The sequence below is a fragment of the Ceratosolen solmsi genome, unplaced genomic scaffold (genome assembly GCF_000503995.2).
Source record: "Ceratosolen solmsi marchali unplaced genomic scaffold, CerSol_1.0 scaffold13, whole genome shotgun sequence".
Lineage (NCBI taxonomy): Eukaryota > Metazoa > Arthropoda > Insecta > Hymenoptera > Agaonidae > Ceratosolen > Ceratosolen solmsi.
The window spans coordinates 2,342,752-2,358,202 of record NW_011948418.1 but is presented as its reverse complement, the minus strand read 5'-3'; the positions used below and the strand labels follow the sequence as shown (position 1 = coordinate 2,358,202).

General features: G+C 30.3%; 3 protein-coding genes across 3 annotated transcripts in view; 2 read left to right on the top strand and 1 right to left on the bottom strand.

Annotated features, from left to right (window-relative positions):
• Positions 1 to 2,238, top strand: part of Dhc16F (Dynein heavy chain at 16F) — a 30,322-nt gene extending 28,084 nt beyond the window's left edge. The window contains exons 55-61 of the mRNA XM_011497235.1: positions 138 to 236; positions 328 to 470; positions 530 to 700; positions 776 to 955; positions 1,043 to 1,138; positions 1,467 to 1,667; positions 1,884 to 2,238. Coding sequence (XP_011495537.1) covers positions 138 to 236; positions 328 to 470; positions 530 to 700; positions 776 to 955; positions 1,043 to 1,138; positions 1,467 to 1,667; positions 1,884 to 2,231 — 1,238 coding nt within the window. The 3' untranslated portion in view covers positions 2,232 to 2,238. The remainder of the gene's footprint in view (positions 1 to 137; positions 237 to 327; positions 471 to 529; positions 701 to 775; positions 956 to 1,042; positions 1,139 to 1,466; positions 1,668 to 1,883) is intronic.
• Positions 2,239 to 5,311: 3,073 nt separating this feature from the next.
• LOC105360096 (nurim homolog) lies at positions 5,312 to 6,311 on the bottom strand. The gene is made up of 3 exons (XM_011496886.1): positions 6,164 to 6,311; positions 5,615 to 6,092; positions 5,312 to 5,517 (listed from the first exon to the last, which is right to left on the bottom strand). The coding sequence occupies exons 1-3, from the start codon at positions 6,285 to 6,287 to the stop codon at positions 5,382 to 5,384; spliced, it is 738 nt and encodes a 245-aa protein (XP_011495188.1). The 5' UTR covers positions 6,288 to 6,311; the 3' UTR covers positions 5,312 to 5,381.
• A 5,374-nt stretch (positions 6,312 to 11,685) lies between these two features.
• The window catches only part of Srp54 (splicing regulatory protein 54), a 4,408-nt gene continuing 642 nt past the window's right edge, over positions 11,686 to 15,451 (top strand). Inside the window, exons 1-3 of the mRNA XM_011496885.1 lie at positions 11,686 to 12,300; positions 13,368 to 13,941; positions 14,696 to 14,965. Coding sequence (XP_011495187.1) covers positions 11,979 to 12,300; positions 13,368 to 13,941; positions 14,696 to 14,965 — 1,166 coding nt within the window. The 5' untranslated portion in view covers positions 11,686 to 11,978. The remainder of the gene's footprint in view (positions 12,301 to 13,367; positions 13,942 to 14,695; positions 14,966 to 15,451) is intronic.

The following is a 15,451-nucleotide window of genomic DNA, read 5'->3' as shown; positions in this document are numbered from 1 at the left end:
AAAAAAAATTTAAAAAAAAAAAAAAAAAAAAAAAAAAAAACAGTACTTTATTTATACTTCTACCATTTTCTCATAATAATATATTAGGTTGTGATAATACATTAGGTATATTATTTAAATTTATGATTTTAATTTAGGTGAAATTACCTACGGCGGAAGAATAACGGATAATTGGGATTTGCGCTGCTTGAAAACGATTTTGGATAAATTTTTATCTTCGAAAACTCTCGACAAAGGTACTATAATCAATATAAAATTGCTCTTCATTCAATGGCAATGATCGAGCATCGTAAGAATTAAATATTTGTTTGAATTTTGAAAATGCAGATTATCTTTATTCTCCATCTGGAACATATTATGCACCAAGTTACGCAACGATCGAGGAATATCGCACATTCATTAGCAAATTTCCATTAATAGAGGATCCAGAAATATTCGGCATGCACGAAAATGCCAACACTGCTTTCCAGGTATAATATAACCAAGGCAAATGGTTCATAAAAATTTCTAAATTATCGATCGATATCAGTTAAAGGAATCAAAATTGATAATCGAAGCCATTACGGAGGTCCAGCCCAAAATAGGTATGAGCAAGGAAGGTAAATCAGATTCGGAAATCGCTTACAGCTTGTCCGAATCAATTATAGAGAAAATTGCTCTTCAAATAGACATCGACACTTGCCATCCTGATCACCTCAAAGTATTAAATAAAAGAAAAATTTCCTCTTAACCCATTATAATTATCGGCGATTATAAATGTCAATATCTTCAACAGAAAGACAAAACAGGTCGATTGCCGTCTTTAACAGTTGTCTTGATACATGAAGTTGAAAGGTATAATCTTCTATTGAAACAAATTCACATATCGATGGAAAATTTGCAAAAGGCTATTAAAGGATTTGTTGTCATGTCCGAAGAGCTTGAAAATGTTTTCAGATCTCTCGTTACTAATCAAGTATAATAAAAATTACATTTATATGCTCGAGAGTTTCATGCAATTTTTATGATTAACTTATATTGAAAAGTTCTCGATGTTTATTAGGTACCCGAAATATGGCATAAAGTGAATGTTTATCCATCCTTGAAAACTTTAGAAAGTTATATTAAAGATTTAGAACTTAGAATTGACTTTATAAAGGTAAACGAAGGAATTATTTTACAGTATTAAGGCAATAAGCATTCATATAATAAAATCATTGCTCAAGTAAACGTAATATTAAAATTTTTTGTCGATTAAAACAAACAAAAATAAAAATAAAAATAAAAACAAAAACAAAAACAAAAACACAAAGAAAAAAAGAAACAGAAGAAATTTCAATCTAAAATTGAAAATTCTACCTCACATATGCTGTATATATCCAACTATTCGACTAATGAAAACTAATCATAATTAATCATTAATAATCGATAATAATTCAGATTGTAATAAATAATGGGCTTTCTGTTGTGAAAACTCGTTTTTACAGATCTGGTTAACCGAGAAGAAGCCAATTTCATTTTGGATATCCGGCCTCTCTTTCCCACAAGGATTCATCACCGGCATGTTACAAACACACGCTCGGAAATATAATATTCCAATTGACCATTTGAAGTTGGATTTTAAAATCACCAATGTGTTCTTAAATCAAGAAGATATTGAAATTGTGCACAAGACGGAGAAAAAAGATGTAAGACTTTTATAAAGTGGCGCGTAATCGTTAATGGGGCATTATTATTCATAAACACTAATCGTCGTAAAGTGATTCGCCTAATATATCATCGTGAATGTCGTGTCCATCCAATGACGAATATTGAAAAGTGTGAAAATTCATTTCCAATCGCTGCTCTCCTTCCCCTAACTTCTCAACCTCGAATTTTAAACGACAAACTGCTTATCTTTTCAGCCGGCTTATGTATACCAGAGCCTGCAGGCACCGGAAGACGGAGTACTTATTCATGGATTGTTCATCGACGCCGGCAAGTGGGACAGTAAGACGCAAGTCCTCGTAGACGCGAGCAAAGGCGAAATGAATCCTCCTCTGCCCGTCGTGCTAATTATTCCAGTGCTGAGTTTGCCAGCCAATGACACAAGATACGTTAGTCCTTTGTACAAAACGAGCGTTCGAGCTGGAGTTCTGTCGACCACTGGGCACAGTACCAACTTTGTAATGTCCATCTTGCTTCCGGCATCGCATCCCCAGCCCTATTGGATTCTCAAAGGGACGGCTCTACTCATTCAAATTACAAATTGAACGTTCAACGACCTCCTATTCAAAGCCATCCTATTCGTTATTATTAATGAAACCGTATGTGTACACTCAAATGTGCGAAAGAGTCATCGATGACTCTTCGAGACTAATTTCATAAAAACCTTAAGACAAAGAATTTATTCGCACGTAAATGTACCTTAATATTCCCATTATAAAATAATTGATACATTAATTACTGAATTAATTGCCATTGAATGTAGCATACATTTTATTTTCAATTAAATCGAACATCTAAATCAACTTATTATTATGATATTTATTGTGTTTTCATGCAGATGAAATATTAATTGGTAAAACGCTTGTAAAGTCGTAGCCGAAAGTGCCGGTGTCATGCTGCAATGAAAGGCATTCCAATTTTCCTTTATTTATTATTCACGCTCCACTCGACACCCTTGATTAGCGGACGACAAAGGACTGCAAAGGACCAAAGCATATCCCTCTGCATTATGCTCGAAGTCTGGGAATAAATTGAAACAATTGCGACGAGACGACGATAACGTCCCGACAAAATTTAAGCTCTCGACTACGCATTAAAAGCTCAAAATGTATTCTCGTTGTATAGGAAATTTCTTGTCTTTGCCCTTGCAACGTAAATTTAATTACGTTAATAACTATAATAGACATAACTATAAAAAATTACCTTACATACACAACCTTTAATATATCTCGGATTAAAATTAATAAAATTACATTATCGACATTAAAATTGCGATTTTCAAATATTCGATAAATACACTCTTAAATGAAAATATGAAGAATTAAATAAATTTCCCGTGTTTTGTGCGGATTAGAACAATAATGTCGTAACTTTTTGTCAATATGCCTATAGACGTTGAACCAACCAAAACGTACGTTTTTCCATGTTATTTCAATTTTACAAACACAAATGAAATGAACGTAATATTTCTATGAAAATTATAACCAAAGTATTATATAAAGTTATATTATCATTATAAATAGTTGCATACTCGGGGAACTTGGAGGTAAATAGACTATCGAAACTATCCAAACAATCTTTATTAGATAATATTATTATTGGTTGTATTATATTCTTGATACAATTTACTTTATAATATAAAAAGAGAGACTAATGTTTATAAGAGAGATAAATCATTTTAATGTTGAATTAAATTGTCGGCACGTGCATATTCACTCTTTCTCTCTCTCTCTTTCTCTCTCTCTCTCTCTCTCTCTCTCTCTCTCTCAATTAATATGATATACCGATTCGGTAGTAAAGACTTAAATAAAAGTATTATGTGACTTGATGGTCCGTTACTACATGGCCAATTAGTAATTGTGTTGAATAAATATGTGCTTGAAAGAGGTCATATCCGTATATCTCGTGAGTTCGCCGTCGATATTTACGTGCTGGCTTAAGGTGTTAAATTTGCGATTGTTGAATGCGTCTGCGCGCTCCACAAGACATACATTTTGATTTCTGTCGTTTCACACAATTTCAATGGAGGCTATCGTAGTTCTATTAAAAAAACGCGACCCCATTTTCAATGGAGCTGTTACGTATAGAGAGGAGTTTATTTTCAAGCTTTTTGTAAGCGTCTGTCTCTTTCATCTCATTCCTACGAACGTTCTCTATTTTACTCTTATTAGCATTCGAGAATTTACTTTCAATTTACATGTTTGAGACGAGCGTCTATGAGCGTTTCTGAATTCTTTAATCCAACAGATGCAAAGTTGGGTGCATGTTATATTTTCACTTACGCCTGTTCTCACGTATATTAAACATTGTCTTTTTTGTTTTCCTTTCTCTTTAACTGCAGCTTACACAATGAAAGAGGATCTATTAATTATTAAAAAAAAACATGGTGTCTCATCGTGCATAAAAGAATAAAATTACAAGTATTTGTTAATGAGGCGATATTATTTATAATGCTATAGCATTCATAAAATATATAAAAGTTTAAATAAATGTAAAAACAAACAAAAGGCACTTTTCTCTTCTTTTTTTCTTTTGTAAATAAATATATTTTATTTTCTAAAACAACAACAAATAAACAGAATAACAAATGGTATCTGTCTACTCTGATATTTAATAGTAATAAAGTTTATGTTATACCCTGTTGAACTTAATTTAAATATATTATCACCTTTATGTTTACGTGTTATCGTGTTATCATTACAAATATTACATTACGTAATTTTAAATCCACGAATGATTAGTGAAAAAAGCAAAATTATTAAAATTTAAGCTTTAACAATTAAATTAAATGATTGATATGCAATTTTTACTTAATTTTTACACTTTTTACATAAAATCTACATACTGTGCTTTAAAAGCTACTAGATATATTAAATATGAAATGTCAAAGTTATCGTTATGTAATTCTTAATCCAATGTATTAAGACAATACAGTACAATACAATACAATACAACTTATTGTATTATTATTAAAAGAATATTCAAACATAAAATTAAATAAATTGCCCAAATTTACAATTTAAAATGTTTTAATTTTGAAATAAAATATATCCAAAAATATTATAAAAATAAAATTTTACTATTATAACTGTAGCTATTTTATTTTTAATACTTTGTTTTTCTTTTCGTTTTTCATGAATATATAATAATCCTTAATTACGATTAATTAAATTGTATATGATATATTGTAGATTATACACTACATTATAATTAAGTCATACTTTTAATTATGTTGCTAATCAGTCCAATAAAGATTTATATATTTGAATGACTTCTAAAAATTGAAATCATAAAAATATATCAATAATTCAAGATGTTCATCGATACAATTTAATCATCCTTATAAAGTATAAACACAAAGAAATAATTATCCATTCAAAAGCATTAGAAATCTTCATCTTAAATATAATTGTATGTTAATAGTCTAATTACGGAAAAAATTGCAAAATTACATATTAATAAGATGATAGATTTAATGCATTTTGTTACAAATATATCGATAAATTACAAAATAAAAATTATTAAATCTATCTTAATAATTTAAATGTATTAATATATAAAAATATATAACCTAAGTTAAATATCACACAATAAATTAGTATAGTATGGGGTAAGTAAAAGAATAATTTTTGTCTATTTTTAGGTGTTTGATATCGCTTGTGGACATAGAATATTTTACTATTTCGCTTAACTTCTTAAAACATCTTATTACCAAGTTCTCTTTCTTTTCTCGATATTATAATGGAATGATAATTGTAATCATCTTGATCGATAGTCCACATTAGAATCATATATACCGTTAATAAAGAGGCAAGAATAAAACGGTCTATACTGTAATACAAACATTCATTATTTACATTTCTACAAATTTATAATTAAAATGTGATATAACGCATAATAAAATTTCACACAATTATATATATCTTACGTCATGACTGGATAAACCCATAATATAATTAAAAATCCAGAGAAGCTTGGATGCCTCATGTGCATAAAATATCTTTGAAGCTCCCGAGATTTCATTGCCATAGGACGAGGTCTGCCGGAAATTTTATAATAAACCTGCTTTATTCCAGCCAGCTCTGATATATCCATCATGACGCAACCAGTGTAGACTATCAGCCATCCAGTAAAGTGTAAGAAACTAATAACAAACGACATTTTATCATTCCCATCTATATTAAAATTCCAAATTAACGACCATGGTATGGATTGCCATGTTGACATCAAAAAGTGCAAAACAGCTGCACTGCTCATGTTAAAAACACTACGTTCTATATCTTCTATGTTGAATTTGTAATAAAAATCTTTAACAATGTCACTGGCCATCACCGAATGTTGCAGTATAAAAATACTAAGTAAACTTGTGTTTAATAGTAAAATCCATAATGTTTTTAGAATTAGGCCTAGTAATACAGACATTATTGTAGAAAATCCTTAAAATCGATAAAATAATACTCTCTATCAAAATATTTACCTTGCTGCAATTCGTGATTAGCCGTTTTCAATTTTGATAAAAAATAAGTGAAATTGCAAAGTACATAGAATGTGTATAAAAAACTACTAATGCATATAGAAATTCTAAATAATTTTAAAAGCATCCTCGACTATAAAATTATGAAGAAATATATAATGAAATTGTATTACAAATGTAATTGTTTTTTATTTTCTCCACTATTAAATAAGAATTCCGCTTAGAATTCCATACTATTATATACTACTGTCACGGATTGCTGTGAAGTTATTTATTTAGGTTAGAGGTTATGTAGATCGAATACACAAACGTCATAAAATCAAATGAAATTAGCACTTTTGGAAAAATAAATATTACGTGTTTACATAAATAAGTCCTTCACAATTCATATAAATAACTTTGCGCCAAAGCCATTCAAACGTATATCCTACTAATTAAACGAAATATTCACATAAATTAAAAAATAAGGAAGTAATTTTAATTTATTACGATTTTATCCTTAGGGATATTTACTATTTTTCTAATTTGCTTATTTACGAATTTTATCTAATTTTTTTTTTTTTTTTTTTTTTTTTTTTCGTATTTAACGATCGCTTCATAAAATCATAATATGAGACGATTACAATTTAGTAAACGTTTAAAAATTTCTTTTCGAAAAGTTCATATTTATGAAACAAACATGTAATAGTTTTGCAAGTAAATTTGAATTTAACCAATAACATATTAAAGGATATTTCTTCTTGACTGGGGTAAAGATGGCAGCACGTAACGTAATTTTTACCTGCAAAGCACGAGAAATAAATTGTTTGTCCATTTGCCGAAAATCGTGCGTTGGGTTTGAAATTATTAGCTTTTAGAAAAATTGCCTCAACTTTACCATAGAATCCTTACAGTGACGGATTTGTTGAGGATGAAAAAATTCTAAAATATCTTCTCTTTATTTTTGAATATCGGTATATTACAAATAATTGACTTACTATATTTATTTTATACACTTGACATTTAATAAAATATTTGTTTCATATCCGTTTAATCTGTTAAATATGCATAAATATATTTATCTGGATTTATTTATCCATTCGAATGTCTAAGAGTACAAATTTTCCCCAACCTAATAATAATGTTGTTTTTCATTAAGCGCTGTATTTAATAATTATATATAAGACTCGTATTTGATATCCATTGAATAAGTGGATTCTACTTTCTCTGCCGGAAAATCTCTCGTTTGTGGCATATCGTAATTTATAATCAAGAATTACGGTTAGAGAATAGAAAGGAGATGAATACAAAGATTATCGTTGCTACGCTAAAAGAGTTTGTCGGCTTAGATTATTATGGACATAGTAAACTTATGCTGAGTATTTAAATGAGGGAAAGGTTAAGAGAAAATGCGTATACGTAAATCAAGTTTTATCCATTTCTACATTCAATGCATAATATTCGTACTCTACTACTCGTTTGATATATTCGCGACCATTATTAAATTTTTGCGATATAGAAACGAATCCAAGTGTGACGTTAGTAATTACCTCAAATAAACGGCCAACAATTCGATTATTTGGACAAATTTATATTTATTCAATGGTAAAGAAAAACGTAATAATGCTCTATAATTAATGAACTTCAATAAAAAGCAATTTTATTTATTATTATTATTATTTTATTTATTTATTTATTTATTTTTTTTTTTTTTATATATTAAAGCTCTGTAAGCTATGTTAATATAAAATATATTATTTATACATCCTGAATGTCTCGTTCGTGAAATAATTATAAAATTTATCTACTAGTTTCATAGATAATATACAAACTATCTATTTTGTTTTGAAATAACTGCCCTTTGAAATGAAACAATTGGAAAAAATGTGTTTTAAAATTATTAGAAATATCGAGACGTTTGTAATGTTTTGAATTAAATTTTACTTCTCCGTTTTGTTTTGTGTTTTGTTTGTTAAGACTTATAATTGTCGAATTGTTGAGTAAGGTTCAATAACCCATTTTAGATCCGAAATGAGCAGTTTAATAAAAGTCAAACATGTTCACAGTTCCGAGTAGTTAAATTTGTTTGGATTTAAGTTTGTTGTTTATTATGGGGTTCGTTGCAGTGGCGGTGGAAAACTTGATTTGGCATTTTCCATTACTCCAATAATAATATTTAAATGTATTTTAACGTGTTTGACTGTACATTTTATAATTCATCTATGTCGACTTTTCATATTTTTGTACTTTGAGTAGAAACAAAGAATGAACCAAATGTTCACATAAACAGTGTTCCTATGGTAAGTGAGCTTGAAAAGAAGATGATCCAGAGAAAATTGCAACTGTATTAGTAATAGGACTTTGTTAGTGCGCGACTCAAACATTACCTGCGTCGTTCGTCATAATTATTTTAAGTTTTAAACAAATACCTCCACAAACTCATATTTGATATTATTTAGCGTTAATCCACTAAATTAAATTTCCATTTGGAGAGATTAAATATATATATATATATATATATATATACATTTATTATTATTATTATTATTAATTAATTAATTAATTAATTAATTAATTAATACCGTTTATATTGAGTCGAACGAATTCTATTGCAAGCTGACGCCAAAACAAAAGTAGAGGATTTCTAAGTGAACTTAAAGTCTGAATTTTTAAAATGAAAAAAAACTTGATTTTTTGGGAGCATTTTTACAATTATCGTTTAATGGTGCCTAGGTCACTTTATTTGCGAAAGGCAGCAGTTCTCCTCGTTTATTCTAGCCTCGTTAAACGAAGGTCCGTTGTTAGACTTGTACCAATCAAAATATGGCAACCTTTCAAGCGCTGGATTAGAGTCAGAGATACGCTTTGAGATCAACGCTTACCGTAAATACCTGACGCGCATGCGTACACAAGTGCACAGATGCAGACCCAAAAGTTTCCAAATACTACCTTTTGCTATTTTGATTCATTTGAAGATTCAAAGTGCGACAAATACTTATAACGCGACAATTTCATTTAACCTTTGGCTTAACCAAATTGACATTGATTTAACAAATCGAGAGATATCAACATAATTCTATGTGCTATTGATCAAATATTATCAGCGCCCTGGCATCGAAGTAGCCAGCCACACATGTATACTAAATCGCGATGATGCACTACCAAGCCCAAAGCGTAACGGTATCGAAACACACGCGCGCACGCACACGTCTATACGAGACACGTATATAAGAGCCAAGAGCCAAGGTTTACGGTGCGCATGCGAATCTACGACGTACGTCATTTTAGCCAGATGAAACGATGCTCATGGATACTAGCTATTTGCATCGCGCTTGCGCACTGAATCGCACTTCGTGTTTAATTTGTCGAGTGTTTTAATACCCTAAATCCATCGAAATCTAATCAATGCAAAAGTTACTAAGTAAGTTAATGTGTCTGAAACCCAAGCTCATTCGTAATTGAGCACCGTTGCATTTGCATTTGCTGGCATTAGAAATTAAAAACAAAACCAAACACACACAAAAAAAAAAAACCAAAAAAAAATCGAATAACTTTCGGTAAGTATCATTAGGTGCAAAACGAGTTTGAAAGGAAAAAAAAAAAAGACTTATTATAGTATCGCCTTTCGTAATTTTCAAACTTCGTCTTCATTAAATCAAAGTCTATCGACAATTTTATTAACTATCCGAGAACCAAAATTAGAAATTTTCAATACCAACCCTATATTTCATCATCTATATTATTCCTCAACTAACAGACGCCTCGGAGTAATTATAAATATCATTTTCAAATTCTTCAAAATGCAATGCAATACGGCTATTTATTTCCATTTCTTACTATTTGCGTGAAAACATAGACAGCAAAAAAATTTGAAAGAATGCCGTTGAAATTTCATAGCCTCGCTTCATTGAAAGTAACGATAACTTTTCTTTATGAAAACTTAGCTAAATAATATTTATAATAATGCTTTATTAATTTTATTATATAAATTCTGCTTTATTATTAAATTCACTTTCATATTACAAAATATTATCTTTATTGTTTATTATCGATCGGTGGAACTTAATTAAATCGATAGCGAATAGTTTAATTTTCAAATCCATAATGGATTACGGTAATATTACTAATTCTCGCAGACTTAAGCATTGGGTTGGTTATGCATACATGAAGCTATGAATACACAAACTTATATCGTCGAGCACTTTTCATTATTACCTTTTCTCTTTCTGTCAGCTTTTTTCTACAACCTCTTATCTCTGCTCTTGAAAATGAATCATGAAAAGAGCACTAAAGGTCTGATACTGAAAGAAAAAGGTAAATCCTGCGCGATCAATCCTGCATTCAATAGACGGTTCATGATGATAAATTAATATAAAATTCCGCAGTTAGCAACGTAACAATGAGAACGAAATGCTTTCAGGGGCGAAAGGAGTGAAATGAAAAAAAAAAAAAAAAATTTTTCCTAGATGCATTGATTCTACGGACCCGACAATTAATTATGTAAATTGTTACGTTCAAATTGTCTGTTGGCTAAAGATGAATGTTAAATATGTAAATAGGTGAAGATAAATTAAATTTATGAAGGTAATTGTTAAGGGATGAATAGAAGAGATGTTTGGCGATTAAATGCTAATTAGAATTAACGTAGCATGAAAGAGAACTTTGGCATTATAAGGCAGATAAGATATAAGGAAGTAGTACGGTACGTTGAAAGATTAAAGGATTCTTATGAAATGGAGTAGAAAAATTCTTATTATTATGTAGGATGCTAAAGATAAGCAAGAATCCGTGTATTTTTATATAGATGAGTGGTAGATATGTTTTAGAAAATATTTTCCCTAATTCTCCTGTGCGGGTATTATCAATTTACGTAATAAACAATTTAAGTAATAAACAATCAATTTATTATAATGTACATGTAAAATTCATCTAAATTAGGAAATTATTTGTTAAATATCGCACGAGTAAATGAAGAAATATGGAAAATTTTATTTCTACGTATATGTGCGTGCGTGCGTGTGTGTACGCGCGCGCGCTTATATATATATATATATATATATATATATATATATATATATATATATATATATATATATATATATATATATATATATATATATATATATATATATATATATATATATATATATATATATATATATATATATATATATATATATATATATATATAGCCAGAAAATAAGCCATAATTATTGCGTATAAAAACAACATATTAATCGAAGAAATTAAATTTTAATGGGAAATCAAATTGAATATTGACGTTATTGATTTTTAAACATTTTCAATGTTATCAATGCTCTCTTATGTTATATGAAATTTGAAAGATTCGAAGAAATTTCTAGAACACGTAAGTATAGTAAATTTTAACATTAGCACCACATCGTGATACAATGTGTGATTTTACGGTTTACATTGATTGTAATTTATAACCCAGAGTAATTATTATTTCGCAACTTAATCAAATAAAGATGAGCAAATAAACTCCTGGACTGCGCATGATCCGTTATGATAAATGCGAAGGGGAAAAAGCTCGCGATGGTGGGGGTAAAATTCTCCGATTAATTAATTGCCCGACAGTTTTTCTCCTGGTACGCGCGGACGTAGTTAGGCCGCTTCGTTTATTTTTTATCCAGTCGTTTTATAAATTATTCCGCAAACATGTGAAAGTCTATCGGGATAGTTAACCAGTGCTACACACTCGTCTACGTTCGTAAATTCATTAATTGGTGTAGAACTGTATTAAGCACTGGAAAAAAAAGCCAAGCGCAGGTGCGAGTCGTCCGTAAGCGTCGAGTTAACCTCAAAAAAGAGTTCCGCAATGGCGGTGGGCTCAACGAAAGTCGTCCAAGTGACGAATATCGCGCCCCAAGCCACCAAGGATCAAATGCAAACTCTTTTTGGCTATCTCGGGAAAATCGAGGATATCAGATTATATCCAACTATAAGAGATGTGGCGGTGCCGGTTCAGTCCAGGATATGTTACATCAAGTTTCATGATCATAGTCATGTTGCGGTGGCCCAGCACATGACCAATACAGTTTTCATTGACCGAGCCCTCATAGTTATTCCTTATCAAAATGGTGACATTCCCGACGAGCAAAGGGCTTTGGAATTAACCAATAATGGCACTGTTGTACCTGGTACGATTAACTTTCATAACAATGACTTATTTCATTCGAATGGCTTCCAAATCATATCTTTAAAAGCCTCCAAATATTGTATAAGATATGAAAAAAATCATTGTATCGATTGATCCTGCTACTACAGAATTATATCAGCTTTGTATTTCCAACGACATAGAAATTTTGAAATTAGTTACTCGATTGTTTACAGTCTCACAATTCAATAACATGTTTTAAGCTCTATCCAATAAGAAAGCTTATAAAATAATCGATATCATAAATATGAAAGACATTAAGGATTTTTTAGTATAAATTATTCTTAAGAATAACAGACTCATTTAGTACAATTATAACGATAAATAACAAAAGAAAAATATTACAATACACGATTAAAGAATCGATACTTTTATAAATAATATTAAATATTATTAATTATATATATTTTACTATTAAATTTAAGTAGATTCGAATTAGGTCAAAGTATGAAAAAGTTTTTTTTTTTGTTTAATTTAAAATAAACAATGTGGAATTTTTATTTTTCAAATGTTTATAATATCAATAATCCAATTGCATCGATCATCATTTTTATAAATGTTTGCAATATTCATGGAACTTTTTAAATTATTGAACTATATTTTAATCAATTTCTTTTTCTTGAACATAATTTCTAGTTTATTAACTTTTAATATCTTTTTCTTTTATAACCGTACATATTGGACAATAATAGAATTATATATTTCTTTCCAAGAATTATACGCATAACCAATAATGATTAGTTAATTAAAGTTCTATAGTTTATTATATATTATATAACAAGGTAATGTAAAAATAAGTATAAATATTGTTTATTATAAAGTAAATTTTATATACGTAGACAAATATTATAATAACAAAAATTATGTATTGTCAATGTTGTAAGCCCAAACTTTTAATGTAATCTCTCTTTACAATATACGCTCTTTTATATTATTAAACTTTCGGCAAATATTATAAGTCGCAAGATCATGAAGATTATTTATCAATTTATCTACCGTTTTTAATGTCATATAAAAGATTATGGATAACATTGATTAACTTTTATACAGGACTGTATCCATCCGAGCCCAAACTTCCACCGAACGTAGTAAATGCTATCGAAGGAGTTCCACCCAATCATGTAATAACTACCATGGATCCTAAACTTGAAGCTAATGGTCTACCCGTATATCCACATTTACCCGGTCATTTGGATAGTAGAAAGATCGAAGAAATTCGTAGGACCTTGGTAATTGGTAACTTGGATTCGACTACCACGGACAAACAGCTGATAGAATTTTTTAGCAATCACAACATTGATATAAAATACACACGACTCTGTACCAGAGATTCGGACAGCAGTTCGTATGCCTTAATTGAATTCTCAGAACAAGCTTCCATTGTACCTGCACTAATGCTTAATGGCCAAATACTCAACAACAAACCTATCAAAATGGGTCATTCTGTGCAGGCCATACTTAAGCCCGAGGCTAAAAGTAACGAGGCGGCACAAAAGGAGATTGAAGAAGCAATGTCACGGGTTAAAGAGGCACACAATCTTATTTCTGCAGCTATAGATCCCATGATCGGCATGCTGTCCAAAGATAAACGTAGTCGTAGTGGCTCCCGTGGCCGAAAATCTAGGTTGGTTTCACACAATATCTACCTTACCAATTTCAATTCTCTTGCGTCTTCTGAAATTAACTAAATAGCTTAATAATTGTATATTTTTATAAATGTCAGAGTTTAAATAGTAAATTATTCTTCTTTATTTTTTCTTTTTCTTGTTCTTTTGTTTAATTTTTACCAAACATCGATTGAACACTAAACACTTCGATACGATAAATCGTAAAATTTTTATAACTAACACTAAGATATACAATGACACTAATATTTTATAAAATATTGTTACTTTATAATTGAACTACTAGCTAATACTTTTTTTTACTATCTATTACAACTAATTTATAATATTGTTACTATTTTATACAAACATTTGGCATAATAAAGATGTCTGGTTCGTGTTATTGTCCTATTTAATTTTAATACATTTATGTACATTGAATTTATTATATTGATAATCGATCAAATAAAGGACATACCTCTTACAAACTCTGAAAGTTCACATACAGTCTCATGTATAATATTGTAAATTTTTTCCTAAATATAAAATCCGATTTTTCATGTTCATCGTGAATTAATCAGTAGTAAATAGGAATAAATTTGTAGACTAAATGATCTGACTGAAATAATCTGCTTTATTGTTGGTAATAATGCTATTACCAACACACCCACGCAATTCTGCCTATTATTAAAACTTTGTATCTCCTTTATAACCCATGCCCCTTCTCCCCGACATCGATCATTCTAATATTTGTTACTTTTGTATATATTGTAGATCGAGATCACGGGGACGATCGCGTCGCTCGCGCTCACGTAAGCGCTCACGATCGCGGCACAGGCGTTCACGCTCCCGGCATCGACGCAGATCTCGATCGCGATCACGCAAGCGCTCGCGCTCCAGGGAACGTCGCAGGAAATCGCGCTCGCGCAGGCGCAGCACCTCCAGGACGCGGTCTCACCGCTCACGGTCCAGGGATAGACGCTCAAGGTCGCGACGTTCGCGCTCGCGATCCAGAGATCGAAAAAAGAGATCATCGCCCGCCAGGTAAGATGCTACTTTCGATTGGTGCCCGACCAACAAGAGCCGCTCGTCAGAGTCCTTATCCTCACGACACATTGAATGAAAGATGTTTCTGCCTTGATTGATGCATTAGTAGTTACTAGCGGTGCTGTTTCTGTTCCATTCGCCTACTCTTTATTATTCAATAATCATTTTTAATGTCGAGATAAGTGATTTAAAGTTGTATTTAATAAATCATATTTCTTTGTCGGCGAATGACGGTAATTTGGCTTTGAAATATTTGGAATAATAAGCCAATTAATTACATTTTCGTGATAATGATAATAATTTGAAATTTCGTTAAGAATGACTTTTAGAATTCGAATGACAAAAGCTCTGCTTATAATTACAATTGACGAAAGCTTTATTAATTATTTGAAATCGCCAGCTGCAAACGAGTGAAAAGTCACAGTTAAGTAAAAATCAATTAAGGTCGATGAAAAAGTCATTAAAAAAAAAAAAAAAAAAAAA